The following is a 24532-nucleotide window of genomic DNA, read 5'->3' as shown; positions in this document are numbered from 1 at the left end:
AGTGCAGAAGTCCTCTTGTGGCCCTGAGGTAGTGCAGAACCATTCTGTGCTTAGAACATCAGGAGGAAAGCAGGAAAATGATGCATGAAGCTCATGTGGGCCCTGGCCTCGAGTGCTGGAGACATGCTTGGTGTTGGAAGAGTAACCAGGTGGGCAGTGCTCTGAGTCTCCTTTAGGACAATTTTAAAACTTGAGGAGGGAAAGAGCAGCATTTTTGGCAAGAGCTTCCTTTGGAATCTGAGAAACCACTGAGAGCCACTCCAAGCTTCTGGTTTGGGGATCAGTGGCAGACCAGAGTGGCTCCGTCAGTAAGGTCAGCGGCTACTTACACAGCCCATCAGGAGGGGCTCTCCACGGTGCCATGTCCCAGAACTCCTGCTGGCGACAGGCATGGCCAAACAAGGCCTAGAATGTTCCTTAGCAGTAACTGATAACAAGCCAAGTGTGAGCTGCAGAGGTTCAGAGTCTTTCCATGACTTCTCTTTCTCTGTTGAGTTTGATTGTCACTAAAGAGGCTTTACACTCTTATTTTTGTGATGTGTATTTACAGAGAGACAGTTTCCTTGTAAAAGTATGAACTAGAGGTCTTACCAGTGGTCCATACCTTGACCAACAAGTCTTTGCCCAAAGGTCACCCCTAAGTTTCAGGCATGACTTCGAGGAGACAGTAATTCTAAATTATCAGTCAAATTTCAGGATGGTAATTTGGGGTAATGGTCTTAATGGACCTTATCAACTGGGAAGAAACTTTTGCTGTGATTTTTTATGTGAAGGCTCACACTAGACACAAATGTAATATGGTTCTATAGATTGTGACATGTTGTCTCTGAACATGATGCAACGATCACATTCAAGGTCATGTGGCATCTTAGTTTTCTCTGTGCTAAGTGTGGAAGGTCAATGTGTGACTGCCAGAAAAAAAAAAGAAGAAATCCACCAGCAAGCATGATTTTGCCCAGTAGGGGGGCTAAGACACATAGGAAACATGTTCTAGAAGCTGCTGGCCACATAGTCACGGGAGAGAGGTTTTGTTATAGCCTCAGCCTTGCAGCAGTTTGAGCTGAGTGAAAGAGCAAGAGAGCGGCTCTTTGACCTGGAATGTCTGGCACCTGGTTCTGGGGGTTTTGTGTGTGTGTGTGTGTGTGTGTGCGCGCGCGCGCGTGTGCACAGACTGGGCCAAATCATTGCCAGCCAGTCCCTCCCCCTCTGTCCCCACACACTCCACTCTAGCGCTCACTAACTCACCCTTTGGCAGATCCTCTGGAATGGGTTTTGGACATCATTTTCTTATTTATTTGCTTTTATCTTTGTTTCTGCATTTTTCAAAAATTTTAATTCCAGTTAGTTGACATACAGTCATATTAGTTTCAGGTGTGCAATATAGGGATTCAACCCTTCCGTACATCACTGGCACTCATCACAGCAGGTGCACTCCTTCCCCCCTCACCTGTGTCACCCATGCCCCTGCCCACCTCCTCTTGGGTAACCATCAGTTCTCTATAGTTAAGAGTCTGGTTCTTTGTTTTGTTTTGTTTGTTTATTTCCCTTTTCCCCCTTTGCTTTTTTGTTTCTTAAATCCACATATGAGTGAGATCATACGGTATTTGTCTTTCCCTGATGGACATATTTCACTTAGCATTATATTCTAGGTCCACCCACATTGTTGCAAATGGCAACATTTCATTCTTCTTTATATCCTAAGACTATTCCATTGTATATGGGTATACCACATCTTTACCCACTCACCTTTCGATGGACACTTGGGCTGCTTCCATAACTTGGCTATTATAAATAAATCTGTGATAAACAGAAGGGTGCATGTATCCCTTTGAATTTGTGTTTTTGTATTCTTTGAATGAATACCTAATAGTGCCATCACTGTATCATAGGGTAGTTCTATTTTTAATTTTTTGAGGAACCCGCCATATTGGTTTCCACAGTGGCTGCGCCAGTTTGTGTTCCCACCAACAGTGCACAGGGGTTCCTTTTTTTCCACATCCTCACCAACATTTGTTGTTTCTTGTTTCTTGTGTTTTTATTTTAGTCATTCTGACAGGCATAAAGTGATATCTCATTGTGGTTCTGATTTGCATTTCCCTGATGATGAGTGATGTTGAGCATCTTTTCATGTATCTGTTGTTGGCATAATTTTGTAGATGAATCATTAAAAATATATGAGGAAGGGGTTCACTTATGTAGATGCTTGTAGGTATGACCTTCTATTAAGGGGAAGCCAGCCACAAGATCTAGTCTGTCCAGCGTCTCTGGGCAAAGTCAGGACATTCTTCAGAGTGTGGGTGCCTACTCCAGGCAAAAAGTCAAGACCTGGAGCAGAAGAGGCCACAGGAAGACAAGACTGGTGAGACAGAAGTTTAGCCTTCAAACTAGCAGCAGATTTAGGAGGCTGGGAGAGCAGGAATCAATGAATGAATAAGGGAGGGAAAAGATGCGGTGGAGAGCAAGAGAAAATTGGCTCAGCTGCTGGTCTGCTAAATGGAGTAGGCTTCCGTGCCCTTCTGTCTGGCACTCTGGGGCAGATGCTTTGAGGATGTGCCTGAATGCCAAAGGATGCCATGCCTAGCGAGACCCAGACCCCAATCACTGCATTTCTAATGCAATGTCTATCTTTATTCAACAAATATTTAGTTAGTGTTTCATCTGGGCCCTGCTAGGCCCTGGGTAAAAGCAACAAAGAGGCTGACATTGTCTCTGCCTGCATGGCGTTCACCTTTTGGGATAGGTGGGGGCAGGGTAGGAGGACAAAGCATGACACGGATGAATATACCAGTGATTAACTCTATTAACTCTATCAGTAGAAATACAGGAGTCAAAAGAATATAGTGTGTGGGGGGGAACCTAATCTGGTCTGGGGGTCAGGAAAGGCTTTTCTGAAGTAGTGACATTCAAGCTAAGAACCCAACAATGAATAGGAATCAGATTAAGAAGCTATGTGAGGGTTCAACGGGTACAGGGGTGGCCTGGAGCCAGGAACCCTGCAGTGGGCAGCTGTGACCATGACCTTTGTTGGCACTAGTGATAGAAAGCAAACTTGGGGAGTCCACAGACTAAATCAATGAAGGCATTGAGCATATCGCAAGGCTGAACAGTAGGCAGGCACTTTTTATTTTGTTTCTGCCTTCTGAAGGCATCATTAGATCTTTCTCATGTTACCTAAGTGCGTATGCTCTCCCACACATCCCCTGTAAGATCTTCAGTAGAGATCCCCATAGGCTGAGAAACAATAGAACTCATATAAATACATACAATGAACTTCATTAAAACTGGACAAACAAAAAAGAATTCAAAGTGCAGTTTTTAGGGTTGTCATAAAGTTGGAGCCTTGGCCAGTTGCCTTCAGAGTCTGACTCTCTGAGCATGCATGGGAGGGCTCGCTTGCTCTCTATCAGCTTTGAATATGGTCCCTTACCCAAGAGAGACAAAGTTGTGCTTGTTGCCCAATGGCAACTCCCTCACATGGGAGTTACAATTTATGGACTGTCTGTATCCAAGCCATATTCCTAGACCTATTCCAGAGCCATCTCCTGCCCCTTCCAGCTGTTATCTGCTCAAGGAATGCAAAGCTGTTCTAATATTAGAAAAATTAGAACACAACAATGTGTTGCCAAGTAAAATCTTCCCAATTGGAACTAATTCTGGAAAGCCAGTGTGTAATAGTCAAACAGTTCTTTGCAGAACTTTTCCCCAAACCGTATTTATTTATTTATTTTTTTAAAAAAGATTTTATTTATTTATTTGACAGACAGAGATCACAAGTAGGCAGAGAGGCAGGCAGAGAGAGAGGAAGGGAAGCAGGCTCCCTGCTGAGCAGAGAGCCCGACGTGGGACTCGATCCCAGGACCCTGAGATCATGACCTGAGCCGAAGGCAGCGGCTTAACCCACTGAGCCACCCAGGCGCCCCCCCAAACCGTATTTAAAACATCCAAGAGTGTCTGTTCATACAAAGCCTGTGCCATGTTTCTACCAGAGGGTCGTTTTGTGGGGCTCTGGAGTGTCAGCTAGTATTTGATGAACCTAGAACATCTCAGGAAATATGCCATGCTAGAGTGATAGGCTTCTGACCTTCCCCTTCCAAATCCTCATTATAGAAGTTTATAGAAAGATAACTAATTCATGCAGAAGAAGTCACAATACTAAACTGTGAGATCATGTAAGAAGGCTGAAATTTTCATAAAACTCCATCCTAATCAAGGACATGGAAATTTTCCCAAATCCCCAGCCTGTCTGTGGGGAGCAGAGAAGCACAGGGGCTCTCCCATCTGGAGAACTAGAGGTCCTGTGCCACCTTCCTCTGGTGGCAGCTCTGTTCCTAGAGCCCCCTCACAGATGCCTTGTCTGCACACCTTCCCAAGATACTCAGCAGGAGGGGAGAAGGCAGTGATGTTTACAGAACAGAGAGGCATGCCAGGAGTCTGTCTAGGGATTTCCCTTGCATTGTCTCATTCCATTCTTAATGTAAGTATAATTACCCGCTTTACAGAGGAGAAGAGTGACACTCAGAGAGCTCAATCTTGGGGATCCGTCTCTTCTCTGTGTCCTCAGACATCTCCAGTCCCACAGTCCAGAAGCCGTCTCATATGCTAGTAACTCCTGACCCTCTGTCTCCTGCCCTGGCCTTCATCTTACCCAACATGATGGATATTTCTCAGTCCTCATGATGCTTGACCTCTCAGACCCACCTCCTTGGTTTCCATGACACCACACTCTTCTCCTTCACTTCCTACCTCTCTGCCTGGTCCTTTGCTGGCTCTTCTTTATTTGGTTGTTGGTGCTCCCAGTGCTCAGACGCCCTTCTCTTACACAGCTGTACTCTCTCAGTGATTAATCATGTCTAGCTTCTCTACTTTGGGGACCATCTCCATGAGGGTGACTTGCTGATTTTAAAGTCTAGTCCTGATCTGGTCCTTGAACTTCAGACTTTTACCCACAGCTGTTGCTTGACAGCTCCATCCAAAAGGCACCTGAGATTTCACATATCCTTTTTTCCCCCCTCTTTATTTATTATTTTCAAAATTTCCTTTCAGTGTTCCAGAATTCATTGTTTATGCACCAAACCCAGTGCTCCATGCAGTATGTGCTCTCCTTAATATCCACGAAGACTCTAGGTGTAAGCAATCCACTATGATAGGGCCACGTGACTATTTACATTAAAGTTAAATGCAAAAGGCAGCTCTTCAGGTGTGCTGGCATTTTCTAATGTACAATAGCCTCCTGTGACTATTGGCTACCATATTGGACATTGTAGATAAAGAGCATTCCATCATTGTAAGAAGTTCTGGTGGTCAGTGCTCCCCTGCTGTTCTTACCCTTCTAAATCTGTTCTTTCTCCAGGGTCTGCCATTTCAAATAATGGCATTGCCACCTGGTTGTGTCTCAAGCCAAAAATCTGGGAGGCATTCTTGATTCTCTCCCTTCCTGAATGCCATGTCAGCCTCATCAGTGAGTCTTGTCTACTGTGTCTCCAAAACATACCCCATGTGTGTCCACTTCTCTCTACTTCCAGTGTTGCCCAGGCTGAGCCACCCTCATCTCTCACCCAGATGTGACTGCAGTAGCTCCTCAGTGATCTGCCTGCTGTCACTCTCACCTCTACAACCCACGTTCTCCATGTAGCAGCCAGCATGATCATGAAAAAATATACGTTCACCTGTCTCTCACCTGAAAACCTTCTGATAATTTCTTACCAAACGTAGAATAAACACACCATTTAAACATTCGTTTGCATGGTGCCTTAGTCTATTTGGGCCACCATTATAGAATACCATAGACAGGTGGCTTATAAACAGTAGAAATTGACGTCTCCCAGTTTATGGAGCCTGGGAGTCCCAGATCAGAACACCAGGAGAGTCAGGTGCTAGTGAGAGCCCTCATGGCCTAATGACCTCCCACAGACCCTGCCTCCCAAAACCATCACATTGAGAATTAGGTTTTCAACCTAAGAATCCAGAGGGGTGGGGCACAAACATTCAGTCGGCAACACATGGCTCCGTGTGATCTGAGCCTTCCTCATTCTCTGCCATTCCACCCATTGCCCACCAGACTCTAGTCACTGCTGACCTTCTTTTTGGTCCCCAAATTCTGTAAAACCTTTGCTGTCTTCAGGATCTTAGAACTGGCTCACCCTCTGCCCAGACACTCTTCCTCCTGTCATCCAGAGGGAAGGAGGGGTACTGGAGCCCACTCAGAAGTGGTTATACCACTCATCTTTTGGTTCTCTGCACAGCATTTTGGACTCTGAATGTTTTACATTTCTTTATTTGTTGATTTCTTTATTTTCTTTCTCTTCCTTTCCCACTGGAATATGATAGTCATAGATATACTGGGGATTCAAGAGGAATAAGTTGTGCTTTGCCCTCTTGGAATACAAAAACCTAAAAATGATTTCTAATTATTATTATTATTTTTGAAATGTGAATAGGTGCTTTGAGTTAGAACAGAAGAGTTATTTTTTCTTGGAAACTTGAACATGCTAATAATTTCTCAACAAATTTTTGGTCCTTTCCTTACGAGTAGTACAAAAGTAGAATTTCTCTATCAGGATCTCAGCAAGCAAGTTTCCCATACACAATCAAAATGTCTTTAGTCATTTCTTATCCATGGTTTTGGCCATAACCGCACTTTCCCTGGCCCACCTCAAGGGGCAGCTGGCTGGGAACTGAAGGGGTGTAGTCAGAAACTGAGAGGGAAGATGATTCCAAGGAATCCCTGAGGCCCCATGGAAGCCAACAGAAGTTGTTGCCTGGATGGGTGGAAAATCTGTGCACACCACAGCGTGGGCCAACATGGATTTGGAGGAATGGGTTTGTTCCTGTGAGCAGATCTGAGGGTGGCAAGAAGGCTCCAGAGCTGAGAATCTAAAAGCAGAGGGCCTCCAGGTTGGCAACAACAGACTTTTGTTGGAAGATAGCGTGCACGCCTCAGAAAGGGCCCTTGTCCCAGGACACCCCTCACCCCAAACCCATACCCACACACAGTAACTCCCTCAGTAGCATCCCTTTCCAAAGTGGGTCACCTTAGATCCCAGGTAGGCTAGAATTTTCTGTCTTCGCAGAATCATTTATGAGGTGACTTCATCCTCACCAGGCGCAGTTTGGAGATAAGTCAGCCTATTGTACATACATTGTTCCTTCTTGCCTCCACCCTCTTCTCTGGCCCCCTGCATGCCCTTCCTCTTAACTCAGGTCTTTCTCAAGTCTGCCCCACCTTCGGGAATCCTCTTTCTGCAAGGCAGTCAGCATTGTGCCAGACTGGAGGCAGAAGGGAAGTTAAGACCTGTCCTGCAGGCAGCATCCTCTCATCACAGATTCCTCCCCCTGTGATATCCTGTGGCCATCCAGCTGGGGTCATGGCATGGCAGGTCCTCACTGGCTGGGGGTCTGAGTGGTCACCTTGGGCTTCTTTGGAAGCTCTCTAAATACGTAACAACACTGTGTGCCAAGGGCTGGACTTACAGAGAAAGTGCTCTGTTGACACTTCTTTCACTGACCATATTCTCCCGAAGACTATTTAGTTCACCAGAGACTCCTTTCATGACAATCCAAATTACTGGGGTCTGCCTGTCCCCTGGGCTTTTCTCCACTTCAATAAATATCACTCATCCTTTGTGACGGCTCAGACTCTCCTCCTGCCCTGTCCCTGGGACCCTTTTAGGTGTCTTTCTGGGATTTTCCAAAGCACCTTCATAAACCCCCCCACCCTCCAATATCAGAACTGTCTCCACTGCTTACTTGTCTGTGTATCTTAGTCCCCAACCCACCCTCGCCACGGTGGACAATGTGCCCCTTGGAAACAGAGAGAACACATCAAGCTTAATACAGATTATTTGATGATTTGGTGAATAAACAAAGCAAAGAATGTAAATGCAGTAGGAGAAACTGTATTTTCTTCTCCCCCAATAAATCTTGGAAAAAAAAAAACCAAGAAGAGAATATAATTCAAAGACCCCCTGTATAATTATGGGGTATCCTTTATATTGCCCAGTCTATTCTTTTGCTAGGGAAGCTATAACAAAAATACCACCGACTGGGGGACTTAAACAACAGAAAGTAATTCTCTCACAGGTCTGGAGGCTGAAAGTCTGAGTTCAGGGTGTTGGCTGATTTGGTTTTTCCTGAGGCCCATGTCCTTAGCTTTATAGGAGGCTGCCTTCTCACCATGTGTTCCTGCAGTCTCGTCTCTGGGTGCTCACATGCTGGTCTCTCTCTCTCTTTCTCTCTTCTATGGACACCCGTCATATTGGACCCATCTGACCTTATTTAACCACAGTTATCTCCTTAAAGACCACATATCCAATGCGGTCACATTCTGAGATGTGCAGGAGGGTAAGGACCTCCACATCTGAAATCGGTGGGTGGTACACAAGTCGTCCGTAACACCCCGACATCAAGAAGGCCAAACAGCCAGAGTCGAAGTATAACGGCACACCAGGAGTTACACTGACCCGGTGCATGGGGTGGAGAGCCCTGCGTTTGTGTTTTGGAATCTTCTGAACAGATTGAGCCAGGAAGATATTGTGAAGCTGAATTCTAAGAAAAAAGATATTTTTATTATTAAAATAGGATTTGTCGAAGGAGGAAATGTTGAGGCTAGAGGTGGCAAGGAATAAACCCCTAATCTTCCCAGAGCGGGTGAGAGGGTCCCCCCAGGAGCAGTCTGCGTGGGTGCCGAAGCCAGGGAGAGCTGTGAGGATTAAGAGCACAGGCCGGGAGCTGGGCGGCTGTTCTCTGTAGGAGAGACACCCCAGACACTGCTGAGTCGGGACTTCATTGAAGAAAGAACTGGGAAGATAGGCCCTTTCTTTCTCCAGGCTGGGTGAAAAAATACACCCCTCTGTCCCCTGGGGCTGGGGTCTCACAGCCGAAAAATGGTTCACTTTCAGCCTCTCTCAATCACATCCTGCATATTTCAAGAGGACCTTCCTCCTAGGACTACATGTGAATGGGGGAGATGGTTCTGGAAAAACCCATTTAGAACCAGCATTGCTGTGGGGCACATAAAGGCCACCTTGCTCCGTAGCCATGTCCCCTGCTCTTTCCCATGGTCACTGTCTAGTTGGGTGACAACGGTCTTCGTCAATTTCGAGACATACACTGCTTTTTTATTATCTCGGCATTACTGCTAGTGTTTCTCAGACTGCTCCCTAAAATTAACAGTGCACCCCTGTACTGTTTGGCTTTTAAGGGAAAGAAAGTTTTCCTTGACCCTCATTGGGTCCCTGGCTAGCTCTGAAGATGAAACCCACAAAGACAGAGTAGCGGGAGGAAAACATGCACATGTTAATGAAGCTTGGAGGTTACTTGGGTTCCTTCCCCAGAGAACGAAGACCAGGGGGCAGTGATCAAAGCTGGAAATTTTATACCTTTAAACAATAAATTTGTGAAGAATTGACATGGCAGAGGCATTTGAGCAGGGAATCCAGAGACTTAAAAGGTTAGCTGAATGAGGTTTATCTGCACATTTCCTGGTGCAGCCTGGGCTGATAGAGTCTGTCTCCAGTAAAATAAACTTTTTTTTCTTGCCTTTAGACAAAAGTGGGGGAATTTTTTCCCCCTGTATTTACTGTTTCTTAATTGCTTGCAGCTCAAAATAAATTTTATGTCAAGGAGGCATATTCTGGGGGTACATGTTCTGGTTTCCTGCAGGCTTCTTCATATTTTATTATACCTAACTTCTAGAGAAGCAAGTTTTTGGAGCCCATTTGTCAGCAGTAGCGCAAGTACTGTATTTTAATGAATATGTGGATATTGTTATAAGATTAAAAAAAACATTTTAAATTATAATTAGCAGTGAATTTTAAAACAAGGGGATAACATCTATGGAAACCACATGGAGAAGTGCAAGTGCACCTAAAGAATGACTTGGTCTCCCCAGTACTAAAAGTGGGTGCATGGTATGCCGACTTGGTTATGTTGCCATATGCCATGGGTATCAGAACTGACCATGTACTTGATCCAGCAACACTGAAATTATGCTTCTTGAAAATGATTTTTTGAATTTGAAGAAATTTGCACTACTTAAAATTTTACAAGTAAACTGAAATTTTGTTGAGATTTCATAAGTGCATATTTGAAATTCACATGCAGGGAGATGGCAGTGCGATATGATAGACAAGGAAGATCAGAGACTGAGCAAACCCAATTCAGGGCAAAGACAGGTTGTTCTAAAGTAACGGCAAAGTTTAAATTAAGAAGAATAGAGAATTTTTGAATGATGTCTGTCCTATCCCTTAATCTTTAATAACCAGTTTCTTCCTTTCTTTTTTAAAATAAGATTTAATTTAATTTATTTATTTGAGAGAGGAGGGGAGAGGCAGAGGGAGCGGGAATTTAAAGCAGACTCCGCCCTGAGCCATGGCCATGAGATCACCACCTGAGCTGAAACTAAGAACAAGATGCTTATTCCATTGAGCCACCCAGGAACCCCAATAGCCGTTTCTTTCTACATCAATCCCCCCCCCCACCAGTGCACCTCTCTCCCACAGCCACCACTAATTAATTTTATTTGTTGATCTGTCATGATGGTTCTTATCCTCTTCCCCAGTCACCTGACCTCCCCCGCCCCGACCCTCCTAACTCCATTCTGATGTTTGGCATGTTCTCATTGGGAGCTCCATTTCTAACGTGGAGTGTAAACCATGCACGGGGGACATGTGCTGTAGGAGGATATTGATTGAAGAAAGCAAGAAAGCAGCCAGCCACCCAACCTACTCATGATCTGCAGGCCTGAAAACAAGACACACCCCTTACCAGGATTCTAAAGTTATTTCCCCCATCAGTGATTCTGGGATTCTGGTTGTTCACAAATGGTTTTCAAAATAAGTGGGTATCTTAGCTCAGGCTGCCATATCAAAATACCAGAAACAGGGCAGCTTAAATGACAGACATTTATTTCTCACAGTTCTGGAATCTGGCATATCCAAAATCAAGGTGCCAGCTGATTTGGTTCCTTTTAAGGACTCTTCCCGACTTACGGTTGGCCTTCTCCTTGCTGTGTCCTCACATGGCAGCAAAGGAGAGAGAGGAAGGGAGAGGAGAGGAGACAGCTGGACTGGGCTCTGTGTCATAAAGACACGAATTCCATCATGTGGACCCTGACCTCACCTCAACCTAAATTCCTATCAATGGCCCCATCTCCAAATGCCATCACACTGGGAGTTAGGGCTGCAGCGTCAATATGGGAGGGGGCATAAATAGTATTTAGTACATAACAGTAGCCATTTGAAATGTATGCTTAAGGAGATTTTTGAAAAGTATACAGTGATTTGCCAATTTTAAAGCATTTTTGTGATATCGTTACATTCTTTTTATTGGCAAGTTTTTTTGACTTCTCCCCTGGGCTTTGGTTTCTAAGGAAACCAAATACTTTCTGAGCACTGTTCAGAAGAAGAAAGCCCCGGTGCAATTTGAAATTTCAGAAGTGAAATATCAAATGTGCAGAGCACGGAGACCATGGGAGGACACGCTACGGTTACAATTACACTTCGACCCGCTGCTTCAGTTCTTACTGCATTGCTGTCCTAACGGGGGGCAAATATCGGGCTCAGTACATCTATTCATGCTTGATGCATCACATAGGAGAAGGGAGGACTCTGAGAGAAGGGGAAGCAGGAGAGATCAGTTTTGAAGGAGGGAGAGAATCTGGCAAAGGTGGGTGGTGGAGTACTCAGGGTGGGAGATGGGGGTGGTGGGAGGGGTGGGTGAGCATTCCTGCCTGGGCTCTTCCAGTAGTAGCCCACAGAGCAGAGGATGGGAGCGGCAGGCAGACCAGTGGTAAGAAAGCTCAGGAGCCCTTAGAAGGGGTGCCGTGATTAGAATGTGGGTGGGTGGTAGAGGGGAAGGAGGAGCACAATCAAAGCAGACCTTTCCTCCTTCAGAGCTAATGCCTCCAGGACTGGTACCAGCTGGGCACGGTAGCTGGGCCCTAATGGGCACCCAGTGAATCTTCAATGAATGCTTGAAGAGATGACCAACTGAGTGACTTAGGATTTTGATTTACTTAGGGATGGACCATTTAGACAACCTGATCATCAAAAGATAGTTTCTCCCTGATGTTTCCATTTCTTTCTACTGTCTGAATTGCTTATTTAACCCCAGCATCTTTCCTTTTCTTATCTTGATTGCTCAGTTTGCTTTGGAAACAAGACAGTATCCAAGCACAACATAGCTTAGAATGACTCTCAGTAATGGGAGACACCTGAACACCAAGGCCTTTTAGAGCCACAATTGGTTTTCTTTATTGGTTTTTTAAAAGGAAGGTTTTGGTGGATGAGATATTGCATGTTAATTGCCATGACTTGCAGACAATGAATCTGAGCTCTGTGTGTGTGTGTGTATGTGTGCACACGCATGTGTGTTACTGCTAGGGTATGTAACTATATCTATCTTTTACTATATCTATTAAAGCTGTAAAGTTGTTTGGAAACTCTTATATAATTTTAGTATTCCAAATAAATCATCTTTTACACAAGAGAATAGTGTTAATCTATCCCCGAATCAAGTTTCCAAGATGGCTTAATTGTTTGAAAGAACCACTGTTTTTCTTCAAGAAGTATATATTCTACAAATTTGAAGGCTAGGGTGTTGAATTGTTCTCATAAAAAGTGTGCAGTTCTTCATTACTTTGTTACTTTGTTAAACTCAAAGCACAGCAAATAGTGGAGCTGAAAGGGGCTATGAGGGTTGTCCACAAGGGTTTTTTGACCTTTGCCAATCTAGGCCATAAATACAATAACAAACACAATAAACACAAAGAAAACATTTAGTGCAGCATGAAATTCAAAACAAATCAAAAGTAAATATTGTCACCAAAAATCAGTGTTAAACAAGGTAGTGGGGTATCATTCTTCTTTCTTTTTTTGTAAATCACTATTGGCTTTCAGGTTCTGATACCTCTGAGGGCATGCCTCTACCTTCTGGATATGATCGCCTAGATAAACCCCTTATTTTATAGATAAAAAGACTGAGGTCCAAAGATCCAAAGAATTCCCATGCCTTGACCCTGTTAGGAGCAGAACTTTGTCAAGAACCCAAACATCCTGTTAACTATGCATGGCTTTGCCCATAATACTGCCCCCCATTCTCCCTAACCTCCAAACTTTTTTTTTAAGATTTTATTTATTTATTTGACAGACAGAGATCATAAGTAGGCAGAGGGGGGGGGGAACAGGCTCCCTGCTGAGCAGAGAGCCCGATGTGGGGCTCGATCCCAGAGTCCTGGGATCATGACCTGAGCCAAAGGCAGAGGCTTTAACCCACTGAGCCACACGGGTGCCCCTACCCTCCAGACTTTTAAGGATACTTTCTTATGTGAAGGAGGCATCCCATCCATTATCTCCCAGTAACTGATGATGCCAGTATTCTGGAAAGTTGTTCTGACTTAAGTTTTTGTAGCAGGATGGAAGAAATGAACAGAAGAGACTTCTCAAGCCTGGCTAGTCCTTGAGTCCTGGTTTATTTGTATTCCCTTTATTTCATTCCAGATACTCATACCATCATGACATAGAAACACTTTCCTGGGATAGCTTCTGGGAAACAGATGGGACAAAACTTAAATCTGAAAATGAGTTTATTTTGGAAATAAAATTTGGTTCTTCTGTCATATTGAAGTCTCTTATTGATGGCTTTCCCTGAACAATTTCACAGTTCTCCTCAAATTTCCTATTTGTTGTTTTTCTTTCTTTTTTTTTTTTAAACAGTGTATCCGGTGGAGAGCTGTTTGATCGGATAGTGGAGAAAGGATTTTACACAGAGAAGGATGCCAGCACTCTGATCCGCCAGGTGTTAGATGCTGTCTACTATCTCCATAGAATGGGCATTGTCCACAGGGACCTCAAGGTAAGGCTGTCACTTAGCAACATCCTCCGGCCACTCTCCCACCCACAGTGTACCTGTCCAAGAGGACCGGCTCCAGAAAATGGATGAGGTTACCTTGATGGCGATATGCTTGGCTGAGTGGTGAACATTTGTGTACCTTTAGTTGTCAGGGCCTTTGGGTCCCCCAAAAAGATGATGAAGATCAATGAAACTGACCATCATTTGGGAGATTTTGTAACCACCGTGCAGCCAAAGGGCCCCAGGGAGGTGGGTTGTATCTTGCTTTAAGCCTACCTGAAAGGTAATTTTGTTCAGGACATATGGACCATGAAAATCCTTCTCCCAGTGCAGTTCTCGACAGTCTCCCCCCATTTTGGACCCCATTTCAGCACAGCACCCTGAGTAAAAGAATGGGAGTGAATACCTAGAGGGCATAACAGAAGAGGAGAAATGAAAGGTTATCCATAAAGACAGGTTGAGCAACCTATAATCACAGCCTTCCCCTGTGTCCTATAGGGTATCGTCTTATGTTTTCTTGGTGAAGGGTTGGCATACTGAGGCATACTGACCCTTCACCCAATAGCACTGGACATTTGGGGCCGTCGTTGGGCCCCTTGGCATTGCATCCCTCCCCGGCAGCATAGATCCCGAAGGGTAGATATCAAACATATGCCATCGAGGGTAGATAATGAACATATTGATTAGAAGAACAGCAAAAAGCAAGGAAGGCTATTGTGAGGCTTCATTCTATAGCGGCCACGGGTCCTGACCCCACGGGTCCTTGACTTGCACCAGTCAAGATAGAAACTCCACTCCAGCCCACATATGTGCCACTCACCGCATAAAAAAACGGATGATACTGCACTGAAGCCACGCTCTGCATGACTTTGTGAACTCTAAACCAATTTAAAGAACAAACCAGAAACCTTGTTTAAAACAGAATTTCAACCTCTGCCCATTATCTAGTACTGGATGTGACTAAATGGTATAACTCTTCTTTTCATAAGGTCTCACTGTCAAGTTTGCCCCTCTTCTTCTCCGTGGTATTTCCCAGCAGCTAGGGTAGTGGCTCCCAGATGTTAGCATACATCAGGATTGTCTGGCCCCACCCCAGAGGCTCTGATTCTGTGGGTCTGCTGTGGGGTCTGGGAACTCGCATTTCTAAGGGGTTTACAAATGAGCCTGATGTTACCCTGGGAATATTCTAGGAGAACTGCTGGACAAGGATATTTGGGAATGTTGATGGAGTCCTTACAGCCTTTGACTTTTGCAGGCTCCTTGACAACTGAAATGGGCTGGGAGCACAATTGGTTAATCCTTAGGACCTAGTGGTCCTTTAGACAGCTAAGCCCACTTGGCTCCCCACCTGACTGGCCTCCTGCCTGACCAAGCCCCCCTATAGCCAGCTGGGGGCCTCCATTAGGATTACCCCTGAACCTGTCTTTTCTCCCACTTTCCTATTCCCCTCTCCCCTCAAGAAAAAGCCCCACCATCTTTACCAAGTCAGGAGATGCTTGTGGACAAGTAGCGATCTAGGCTGTGAATGACCAGTTGCTTGAACCCATGATTGACCCAGATATATCCCCTAAAGGAAGAATGGGTAAGGAGGGATATTTGGCTCCATGGCAATCTCTTGCCTAGATGCAGCCCTGTTGAGGAGCCTGAGGTCCCTGGCTTCCCACTCATGGCTTAGCCGTTCAGCTGCAGAAGTACTGGGACAGGAAGATTAAAAATCAGAAACTTAAAAAAAGTCCTTGCTGCCCCATGATCAGCTCCATACTGTTCATCATGAACCACGTGCAACTTTTGATGAGATTATTTCACCCCATTTTTTAAGCATTACTCGTATTTTGATTATTGATAGGCCTTCTTTTTTTTTTTAATTTCTTTTCAGAATAACAGAATTCATTGTTTATGCACCACACCCAGTGCTCCATGCAATACGTGCCCTCCATAATACCCACCACCTGGCTCCCCCAACCTCCCACCCCCTGCACCTTCAAAACCCTCAGATTGTTTTTCAGAGTCCATAGTCTCTCATGGTTTATCTCCCCTTCCAATTTCCCTCAACTCCCTTCTCCTCTCCATCTCCCCATGTCCTCCATGTTATTTGTTATGCTCCTCAAATAAGTGAAACCATATGATAATTGACTCTCTCTGCTTGACTTATTTCACTCAGCATAATCTCTTCCAGTCCCGTCCATGTTGATACAAAAGTTGGGTGTTCATCCTTTCTGTTGATTGGCCTTTTTTATTCTCCCTCCAAACTCCTTGAAAGCATCCTCAAGTATACATTTGATTTTCTCCTAATCCCATGCTTCATCCGCAGAATTAATGTCACTGTGAATGTTAGTGCCATTCCTTCTTGGGTTGTGATTTTTGGATGAAGGATAGTATTTTTTTCTTTTGGGTTCTGTTAAAAAAATTATTCTGACCCTGGTTAAACTAAAGAAGACTTCACTTGAGGCTACTGTAAGAATATCACAGTAGGGGAGAAAATGGGGTTCAACTCCAAGTTCATCAAGGGCATGTGGGGATTTAGAGCCTTTGAGCAGGATGAGGGTCGTGGATGGGAAATTGCTAAGAGGGGGTACTGAGGATGAGGGAACTCTTGCTAAAGGCTGGCCAAAAACCTATTAGACATTGGCAGACTCTCTTCTTTGACCAAACTTGAGTTCAGCCCCTTCTGAGTCTTCTTTCTGACCAGGCTCCAGCCTTGGCTCTGTTATTAGTCCATTGGCTCTGCCTTGTAGTCCAGGCTGAGCAAGAATCCCACTGATTCACTTTGGTGAACATCCCCCACCCTTGCACCTGATCAGATTCTTCATCCTCCACCCTCCCTATCTGCCCACCCCGGCCTGCCTTCGGGAGGGATCCCCCCACCCTTGTTATCCCCTCTTAGTGATTTGCCATCCACTAACCATCCCCCTGCTCCTGGGTATAAATGTCCACTTGTCCTTGTTGTATTAGGACTTGTGTCCACTCTTTGTCTCCAACTGTAGAACCCCATCGCAGTGGTCCTCCCGAATAGTTTTCCTTACTGTCTTTACCAAGTGTCTAAAGACATTTTTAAAATAACATTCAAGGTAGGAGGTAAAGAATTTGGCCAGATATCAAGGGTGAGGGAATTCTCTCTATGCTGACTCAGCAGGATTCTTGCTAAGACTGGACTTTGCAGGTCCGGCAAAACCGGAAGGACACAGAAGGCCAAGGTCAAGGCCTTGTCAAGAAGAGGGCTCAGAGGAGGCCGACTATGGTTTGGTCAAGGAGGGGGTCTTGAGCAGTTCTCAGAATTTCCCCAGAGCCATGGTTGTGTATCAGAATCCCCCCATGGATTCTAACCTCCAGAGGCCCAGGCCCATCTCAAATCCACTGAAGAAGACATGGAGATGTTTGGGGCTGTCACAGGCAATTCTGCTCAACAGGCAGGCCAAGAAAAGAGGCTTAGTCACTCTAGGAGAGAATAGCTCCTCAAATTTAATACTCAGGAACCAAAGATTCACCACAAACCACTGACAAGAGATGGTCTTGCTTCACTCTTGGGGATGGGAGAAGGACCGGAAATAGTGAGGGGAAGTGGCTTCCCCAGCTCCGATTCTTCCTGTTGTGTTTCCCTTCAGGTTTAACGTAAAGGAGAGAAGTGATTTGCTTATTCACTGGGTCGATCCATGGAATTTTCCTAGTTGGGGGACAGGAGAGGTGTCAGTCTTCAACATTATGTCCCTCAGAGACAATCCCATTAATTGAGGCAGCATTTCTGTGTTCAAGCTCTTCCCAGGCAGAACATCTCCCTCAGTCTCCCTGAGCTCTTCTCTTTCTCTCTTTTTTTTTGTTTTCTGGCTAAGAATGATACCCCAATTTTTCACAAACACTGTGCAGTGAAGCTTTATTCGCATCATTGTCTCCCCTCTGCACCCCTGCATTGTCTCCCCTCTCCCCTACCTATGGAGCCGCCATGGAGATGGCCCCTGACGTGCAGAATGGTAGTGGGGACGGAAACCATAATCGCATCTCTACCATGTGTCGAGCGTTACTACCACCTGAGCTCTGTCATGTAGAGTTCAGGGAAGCAAACAAAGACCACCACAACCCATGTTTTCCAGAAAGGCAAACAGAAGCTCAGGGTACTTAAGGGCACATGACTACGAAGTGCTGCATCTTCTGTGATGATGTCCCTCTATCTCCCAGGAAGCGGAGTGAGTGGGGGTCAGCGGGCTCAGGAAATGGAAAGCAGGATGCAGTAGCAGGAACAGCAGGACATGGGGTGCTACCAAAGGTGGGGAGAGAGGCCCTTGGACTAGAGAGAGGTTGCTAACAAGGGTCAGAAAAAGAGAACAGAGGAACCCCTGCAGAAGTCATTTTGTTTCTGGGGATCCCCTCTGTCTCAACCCAAGAAATAAACTGTCAAGTCTGAGAGGTTTTCGAGGCTGCCCCAATGTAAGGTTCACTTTTGTTTGTTTGTTTGAAATAGACAAAGTACTGATAAGGGAAAAAGATTCACCTTTCTTGAATACCTCTAAGTGTCCAGTACTTTGTGGGTTCTGTACATCGCTCTTACTAAACACTGCTTTTCTCTATGCATTTACGAATACGAAGGTCAAGCATGTTCTTAAACTGTGATTAGGTTGTGTGGCTTGATCAGAAAGGATAAATGCTTAAAATCTGCATCAATGTGATGGAACTAGAGGGTGTTATGCCAATAAGTGAAATAAGTCAGTTGGAGAAAGACAATTATCATACAGTTTGACTCATATGTAGAACATAAGAAATAGTACAGGGGATCTTAGTGGAAAACTGAATGGGGAGTCATCAGAGAGGGAGAGAAAGCATGAGAGACTCTTAACTATGGGGAACAAACTGGGGGTTGCTGGAGGGGAAGGGGTACCTGGGTGGTGGCCATTAAGGAGGGCACGTGATATGATGAGCACTGGGTGTTACATGCAACTGATGAATTATTGAACACAACATCTGAAACTAGTGATGTACTATATATGTTGGCTAATTGAATTTAAATTAAAAAAAAACACAAAAAACGATTTTGTGGCTTGGCAAGTCTCCCACAGTGAAGTCAGTTTTAAACACACTTCACCCATTTTGTTCTTCTTTTCTTTACAGCCTGAAAATCTGTTGTACTACAGTCAAGATGAGGAATCCAAAATAATGATCAGTGACTTCGGGTTGTCAAAAATGGAGGGCAAAGGAGATGTGATGTCCACAGCCTGTGGGACCCCGGGCTACGTCGGTAAGCAGCGTGTGTGTGTGTGTGTGTGTGTGTGTGTGTGTCCAGGTCCCCTGTGTCTGTCTTCAGAGCTGGAGCCTGGAGCAGGATCACAGCTGCCTTCATTCCCCTTGAGGGGAGAATAAAATTGTTGAGAGACATTGGAACGAGTTAGAAGAGAAGCAGTTTCCCCTGAAACCTTTTATTTTTTTTTTATTTTTATTTTTTTTGAAACCTTTTAATAGTTGGGGAGAAATCCTGTCTGAATTGGGTGTGGGCCTGAGTTGATTTGGATGAATTCCCAGGGTTTTGATGCAAGAAATATCACATACCTGTCCGTGTTTTCAAGTGGCTTCCAGTGAGGCAGTGAGATAACGATGAGGTACAGACACAAATAAAACAAGTGAAATGTTGCAATAGCAGCAGCCAGAAAGAGGACATCGATAGGAATAATCTGCTTTGGGCCTTGACGAAGTCACTCTAGGAGTCACCCGCCAGTCCTGGTCGCTACTGGAAAAGCCAAGAATTAAGGTCCTTCCTAAAATCAGACCCCCACACTCTTTGTACCAAACATTCAGATGCAGAAAAGACATGTTGAGAAGCATCTTCTCTCTTTGGGGGACATGGAGAAAGGCCATGGGCGCTCTTGGTGAAGTTTTTGAGACTTTGATATACACAAATGTATTCACTCGTGCAGCAAATGTATACTGAGGTGCCTACTATGTGCCAGCTGCTGTCCTAGGCACTGGGGTGAAGGCAGTGCATGAGACACACGGGGCTCCTGCCCTCATGGGATTTACCTTATAGCTGGGAGAGACAGATAACCGACAAAGACACGAAGTACGGGATTGTTTTAGGCCGAAAATAAAATGGAAGCTTGCAATAGAGCTGCAAGGCACTGGGGGGATTAGGATGGCTAAGGGCACAGGAACGAGACTTGGGTATTCGCCTACATGTGGACAAGCAGCCACCCTTGGGCCTGTGAGGACAGAGTGTCCTGGGGAGAGGTGTCTGCTTGGCGCCAAAGCCTGGAGTGGGAAAAGCCTGGGGAGAGGGTACAAGCCGGAAACGTCTGAGAGCAGGCAGAAATGGGGTTTGGAAAATGGAGACCAAGGCTGAATTCTCATGGTACACACTGTGATGGCTTTTCCTAATAAGAACAGGAAGCCCGCCCTGAAAGAGAGGAGGGAATGTTCTATGACTGCCATCATTCCTGTCTGGTTTTAGGTACTACGACAAGACCTCCCCAGGCCAGGTGGAGGCAAAGCAGGTCTCAGGCCTCACGAGCCTGGGGCCCCGGGCACTGTGGGAAACTCTAAATGACCTCCGGGGCCCTTCTCATCCCTTCGGGTGCTGGCATGACATGGGTGTTAGGTCACAGCCACCTCGTCTTTAAAGGGCCCGAAGGACAAGAGAGAAGAGCAGGGCTGAGGGGAACGGAGAATAACATGAAGCACCAGACTCAGGAGGAGATAAAGGTGCTGACAGGCGGGGCTCGTGTCCTCGGTTGGTGTGCGCGCCGTACAGAGTGGGGAGGTTGTTCTGCTCACAGAGAAGCCAGCGCAGCCCAGGCCTGGGTGAGATTCATGGCGCCCTGGGCCTTCTTGGTTCTGGGCTGCTGAAGTGGTGCAGTGGGACCCGTCGGGACCCCGACTCGGAGGGGGGGTGGGGCACTTGGCATCACAGGCTGAGGAGCTGCTGAGGGCACCATGCTCGCCAGCTTCCGCCTGCAGGAAGCTGACCCTCAGGCTGCAGGTCAGACGTTCTGACACAAGCGTCCATATTTCCATGTGCATCACACTGTTCTCCTATTTGGCTCTGATGTCGGAAAGCGCTAGCACTTTCCAAATGGGCTTTTGCTTCTTTGTGCCTTGGCAGAACCTAGGAACGACACTTTCTCTGGGTTTCTAAGCAGCTGTCATCTGAGTGGTCTGGTTCTGTTTAGATGTGAGATGCTGATGAGTCTGGGAACTGGGGACAATGTGTAGATGTGGCCCTTGATGTTATTCCCCTAAGTGGTAGCAAGTAATCCCATTGTCAGATATGGAATTTTCTTTGAGTGAAGAGGAAGAGGAGCCCTGTGGGAATGTAATAGTTCCAATCATTCATGTTTGTTGAGCACTGAGATGCCTGGGGATGCAGATGAGATGTCTTTCTCTTAGAGCAAGGAAGGGGCTTCACTGGGGAGCCCATAACTTGTAGACATCTATATGCCTTGGACTGTGAGCAGCAGAGTTTGGGCTATTTCCTCCTCACCCCCAATTCCCACCCAGGTTCATGCCAAACTCCTATTCAGCTGTCAAAGCCCACTTTAGATGTTGCCCCTTTTGACTGCTTTCTCAATACCCACTCTCTCTTTTGTCATCCCAGTTCTTTTCCTGACCATTTTTTCACATGGCTCTGACTACATTGCAGCAGTGTCCATATGTATTGGTATCTCTTTCCCAGCGCACTGAGGGTTTTTCCACAGCAGGGATTATCTTATCCATCTCTGCACAGATGCTTGTTACAATGATTTTTAAAAGCCCCAAAGTTCATGAAAAATAGCATTTTTATCTCTCGCCTCTTCTTCTAGTCATTTTGTATGCTTTTATTAAATTCCTGTTATGCACTGGCCTCAGTGGTTCAGTGTTGGGAATATGAATATGAAGGAATGGAGTTTCTGACTTCAAAATGCTCACAGTATTGTGAGAGACAGAGGGCAAACAGACAAATTGAATAATGTCTGGTAAGTGCTACATTATTCATCACTTAAGAATTATTTATTTAGTGCCTACCTGCTATTCTAGGTACTGGGGCTACATCAGTAGAAAGGAAAAGAAAAAAACAGATAAAAGTCTTTGCCCTCAATCAAGGTGCTTATATTTGAGTGAGAGGGAAACAGACTGTATGCAAACAGCTAAGTCTCTTAATATCTTAGATTGATAAGTGCTATGGAGAAAAATAAAGCAGGAAAGAGAATAGGGTGTGTGTGTGTGTGTGTGTGTGTGTAGGGGGTTACAATTTTAAATAAAGTAATCAAGGCAGCCCTCACAAAGAGGGTGACAGTGAGGTCAAGACTTGACAGAAGTGAAGTGAAGATGCTGGCCAATTGTTATTTGGAGGAAGAGCATTCCAAGGATGGTGCAAAGGCCCTGAGGCAGGGGTATGTGGGGGAGCAACAGGGGTGGGTGAACAAAGAGGAGAGCAGTAGAAGGTAAAGTCAGAGAAGGAAGAGGCAGAGCATGTGCAGACCAGGACTTAGAAGTCATTATCAGGACTATGGTTTTTCCTTAGGGTGGTGGGGAGCCATGGGAGGGTTCTGAGGCAAGGCATAGCATGATCTGACTTCTACCAGGATCCTTCTAGGAAACAGGTGAGGATTAGGAGAGATGCCAGGGTACAGGGCCAGGGTGGAAGAAGGGAGACCAGTTAGAAGGCTCTGGAATTATGTGAGAAAATAAGTGGGTCTAGGCTAGGTTGGGCAGAGTGGACATGGTGAGATGTTGGAGATTTTCTGGAAAACTAAAAGTAGGGTTTGAGAGACAGAAATCAGTGATAATTCTAAGGTGTTTTTTGTTGTTGTTGTTGTTGTTGTTGTTGTTGTTGTTGTTTGCCTGAGCCCCAGGAAGAATAGTTTCCCTTACTTGAGAAGTAAAAGTCTGTGGGAAGAGCAGGTTGCAGAAATATTACCAGGGGCTCAGATGCTGATTTGTTAAAGTTTGCAAGGTTGAGAAGGCAAGTTGGAACACGAGTCTGGAGTTCTGGAGAGAGATCCGGTCTGCAACAAGATACATTCTCATTATGCACAGTAGTGACATTCTGTGATATCAACTCGACCCTGAACTAGTAAATACTGACCCACTGTTTCCAGGGGAGATCAGGGTCAGTTTCCTTGTGAGCCTCTGGTCCCCGCATTTTTGTCTACTGATCGATGCATGACCTTGTTTTATCCTGTATTTCTGCTCAGTGACACCTTATTTAATATATAGTTTTGATTCATGAATGTTGAACCTCATGGTCTACAGCCCCATAACTTATGCCTAAATGAAGCTTATCTAGCCCATGTTTTCTTTATAAGCATGTCTCTGCTTTCTTGTGCTGGGAACACTAAACGGCACTCATCACTGCACTTGGGGACCGTTTTAACCCATGAATCTACAAAATGCATGGAAATGAAAAACATGACACTAACTGGACCATAAAAATGATACTTGTTTATAGCATGAGAGTCGAAACAGGAGGGCAGAGTATCCCCTTGTTCGACCTCAGCTGGGGACATGTACCTTGGAAACTCAGCCTGAGCCTCTCTGCTCATGTCCACACATGACCTTAAAGGCATGGCAAGTATTGATTTGGGGGCTACAAATTTTAGGAAATAGGCAAATTTACGAGTATGGAACCCATGTGTCATGAGGATGGACTGTATTTGGGGGCTGAAAGCCTCCAGATGTATTTTGAAGCTGTGAACTTGGATGAAATGGCCATGGTGGGGACAGGGAAAGATGGAGGAGAAGAAAGGTCCCTGGGCTGAGTCCTGGAGACCCCGGGACTGTGCGGGGGCAGCGTGTGAAGCAGGAAGAGAACCAGGGCCCTGTGGTATCTTGGGAAGTGCTTTGGGTTAGAGAAAGTACTTGTGTCAATTGTTGCTATTAAATCAAGTAAGAAGAAGACTGGGTATTGACCTTCACTTTGGGGGCCTTGCATTATGGATCAATTGAACAATTGGTTGATTAAGCCAGTGGGAGCCTGAAAGCCAGTGGGCAGAAAGTGAAGCGAGTCTTTGTAAAGAGGAACCGAGCATGCTGTCCACCCTGGGGCTGGACACTGCCACTCCCACCTGCCCCGGGCCACTGGCTTATCTCTGCAAGGTGCTGAAATTTGGGATCCTGAACAAAGAAGCCACAGCCCCACCTCTACTGGGCAGTTTCAATTGGAACACAGCAGAGCCCAGTCCCAGTCAGCACTCCGGATTCTGGGGGCCATGCTGTCCAGGAGCCCAAGCCAGACACAGAGGGCTACTGTCTGCTTTCAGCTATGGTTCACACTTTTTCTAGGTAGAAGTATCTGTTTCAATCTGTGAAAGCTATTATTTGGTTGTGGTTGTTCTTACTGCTATTGCCTAAATGTCTATTCGGCTAAATAGTGAATTTTGGCAATGTCAAGATTACTTCAATTTAAATGAGCTCTCTCATAATGAAGAAGTGATGAAAAGAAGGGGTGTTTATCCCAAGTATTCCAGTGCACATGGTGCCTGAGAAGGCAAAGGGATCTGAGTGCCTTGAACTTCATCCTTTACCCTTAACAGCTGTCCAGATATTACATGTCATTTATAAGGAACCAGGATGCTTGCAGACTGTCTCGTCACTGACGGCAGGAGACTCCAGGCATTTCAACATCACTGCGTGTGGAGTTTCCACTGCCAGCAGCTCCTAGAGCTTGTGCTAACAGTTAAGGCCCCTCCCATGGAGTTGGGCCAGTGGGTAATACAGATGCACATAAGGT

At 45.5% G+C, this 24532-nt stretch overlaps 1 protein-coding gene across 1 annotated transcript in view; it reads left to right on the top strand.

The window, feature by feature from the left end:
* Nucleotides 1-24532, top strand: part of LOC111155531 (calcium/calmodulin dependent protein kinase ID) — a 432128-nt gene that overhangs the window by 357571 nt on the left and 50025 nt on the right. Inside the window, exons 4-5 of the mRNA XM_022515707.1 lie at nt 13713-13851; nt 18946-19072. Coding sequence (XP_022371415.1) covers nt 13713-13851; nt 18946-19072 — 266 coding nt within the window. The remainder of the gene's footprint in view (nt 1-13712; nt 13852-18945; nt 19073-24532) is intronic.

Source organism: Enhydra lutris, unplaced genomic scaffold, assembly GCF_002288905.1.
Source record: "Enhydra lutris kenyoni isolate GAN:26980312 unplaced genomic scaffold, ASM228890v2 scaffoldscaffold42, whole genome shotgun sequence".
Lineage (NCBI taxonomy): Eukaryota > Metazoa > Chordata > Mammalia > Carnivora > Mustelidae > Enhydra > Enhydra lutris.
The sequence above is the reverse complement of the archived record's forward strand: the minus strand, read 5'-3'. Positions and strand labels throughout refer to the sequence as shown.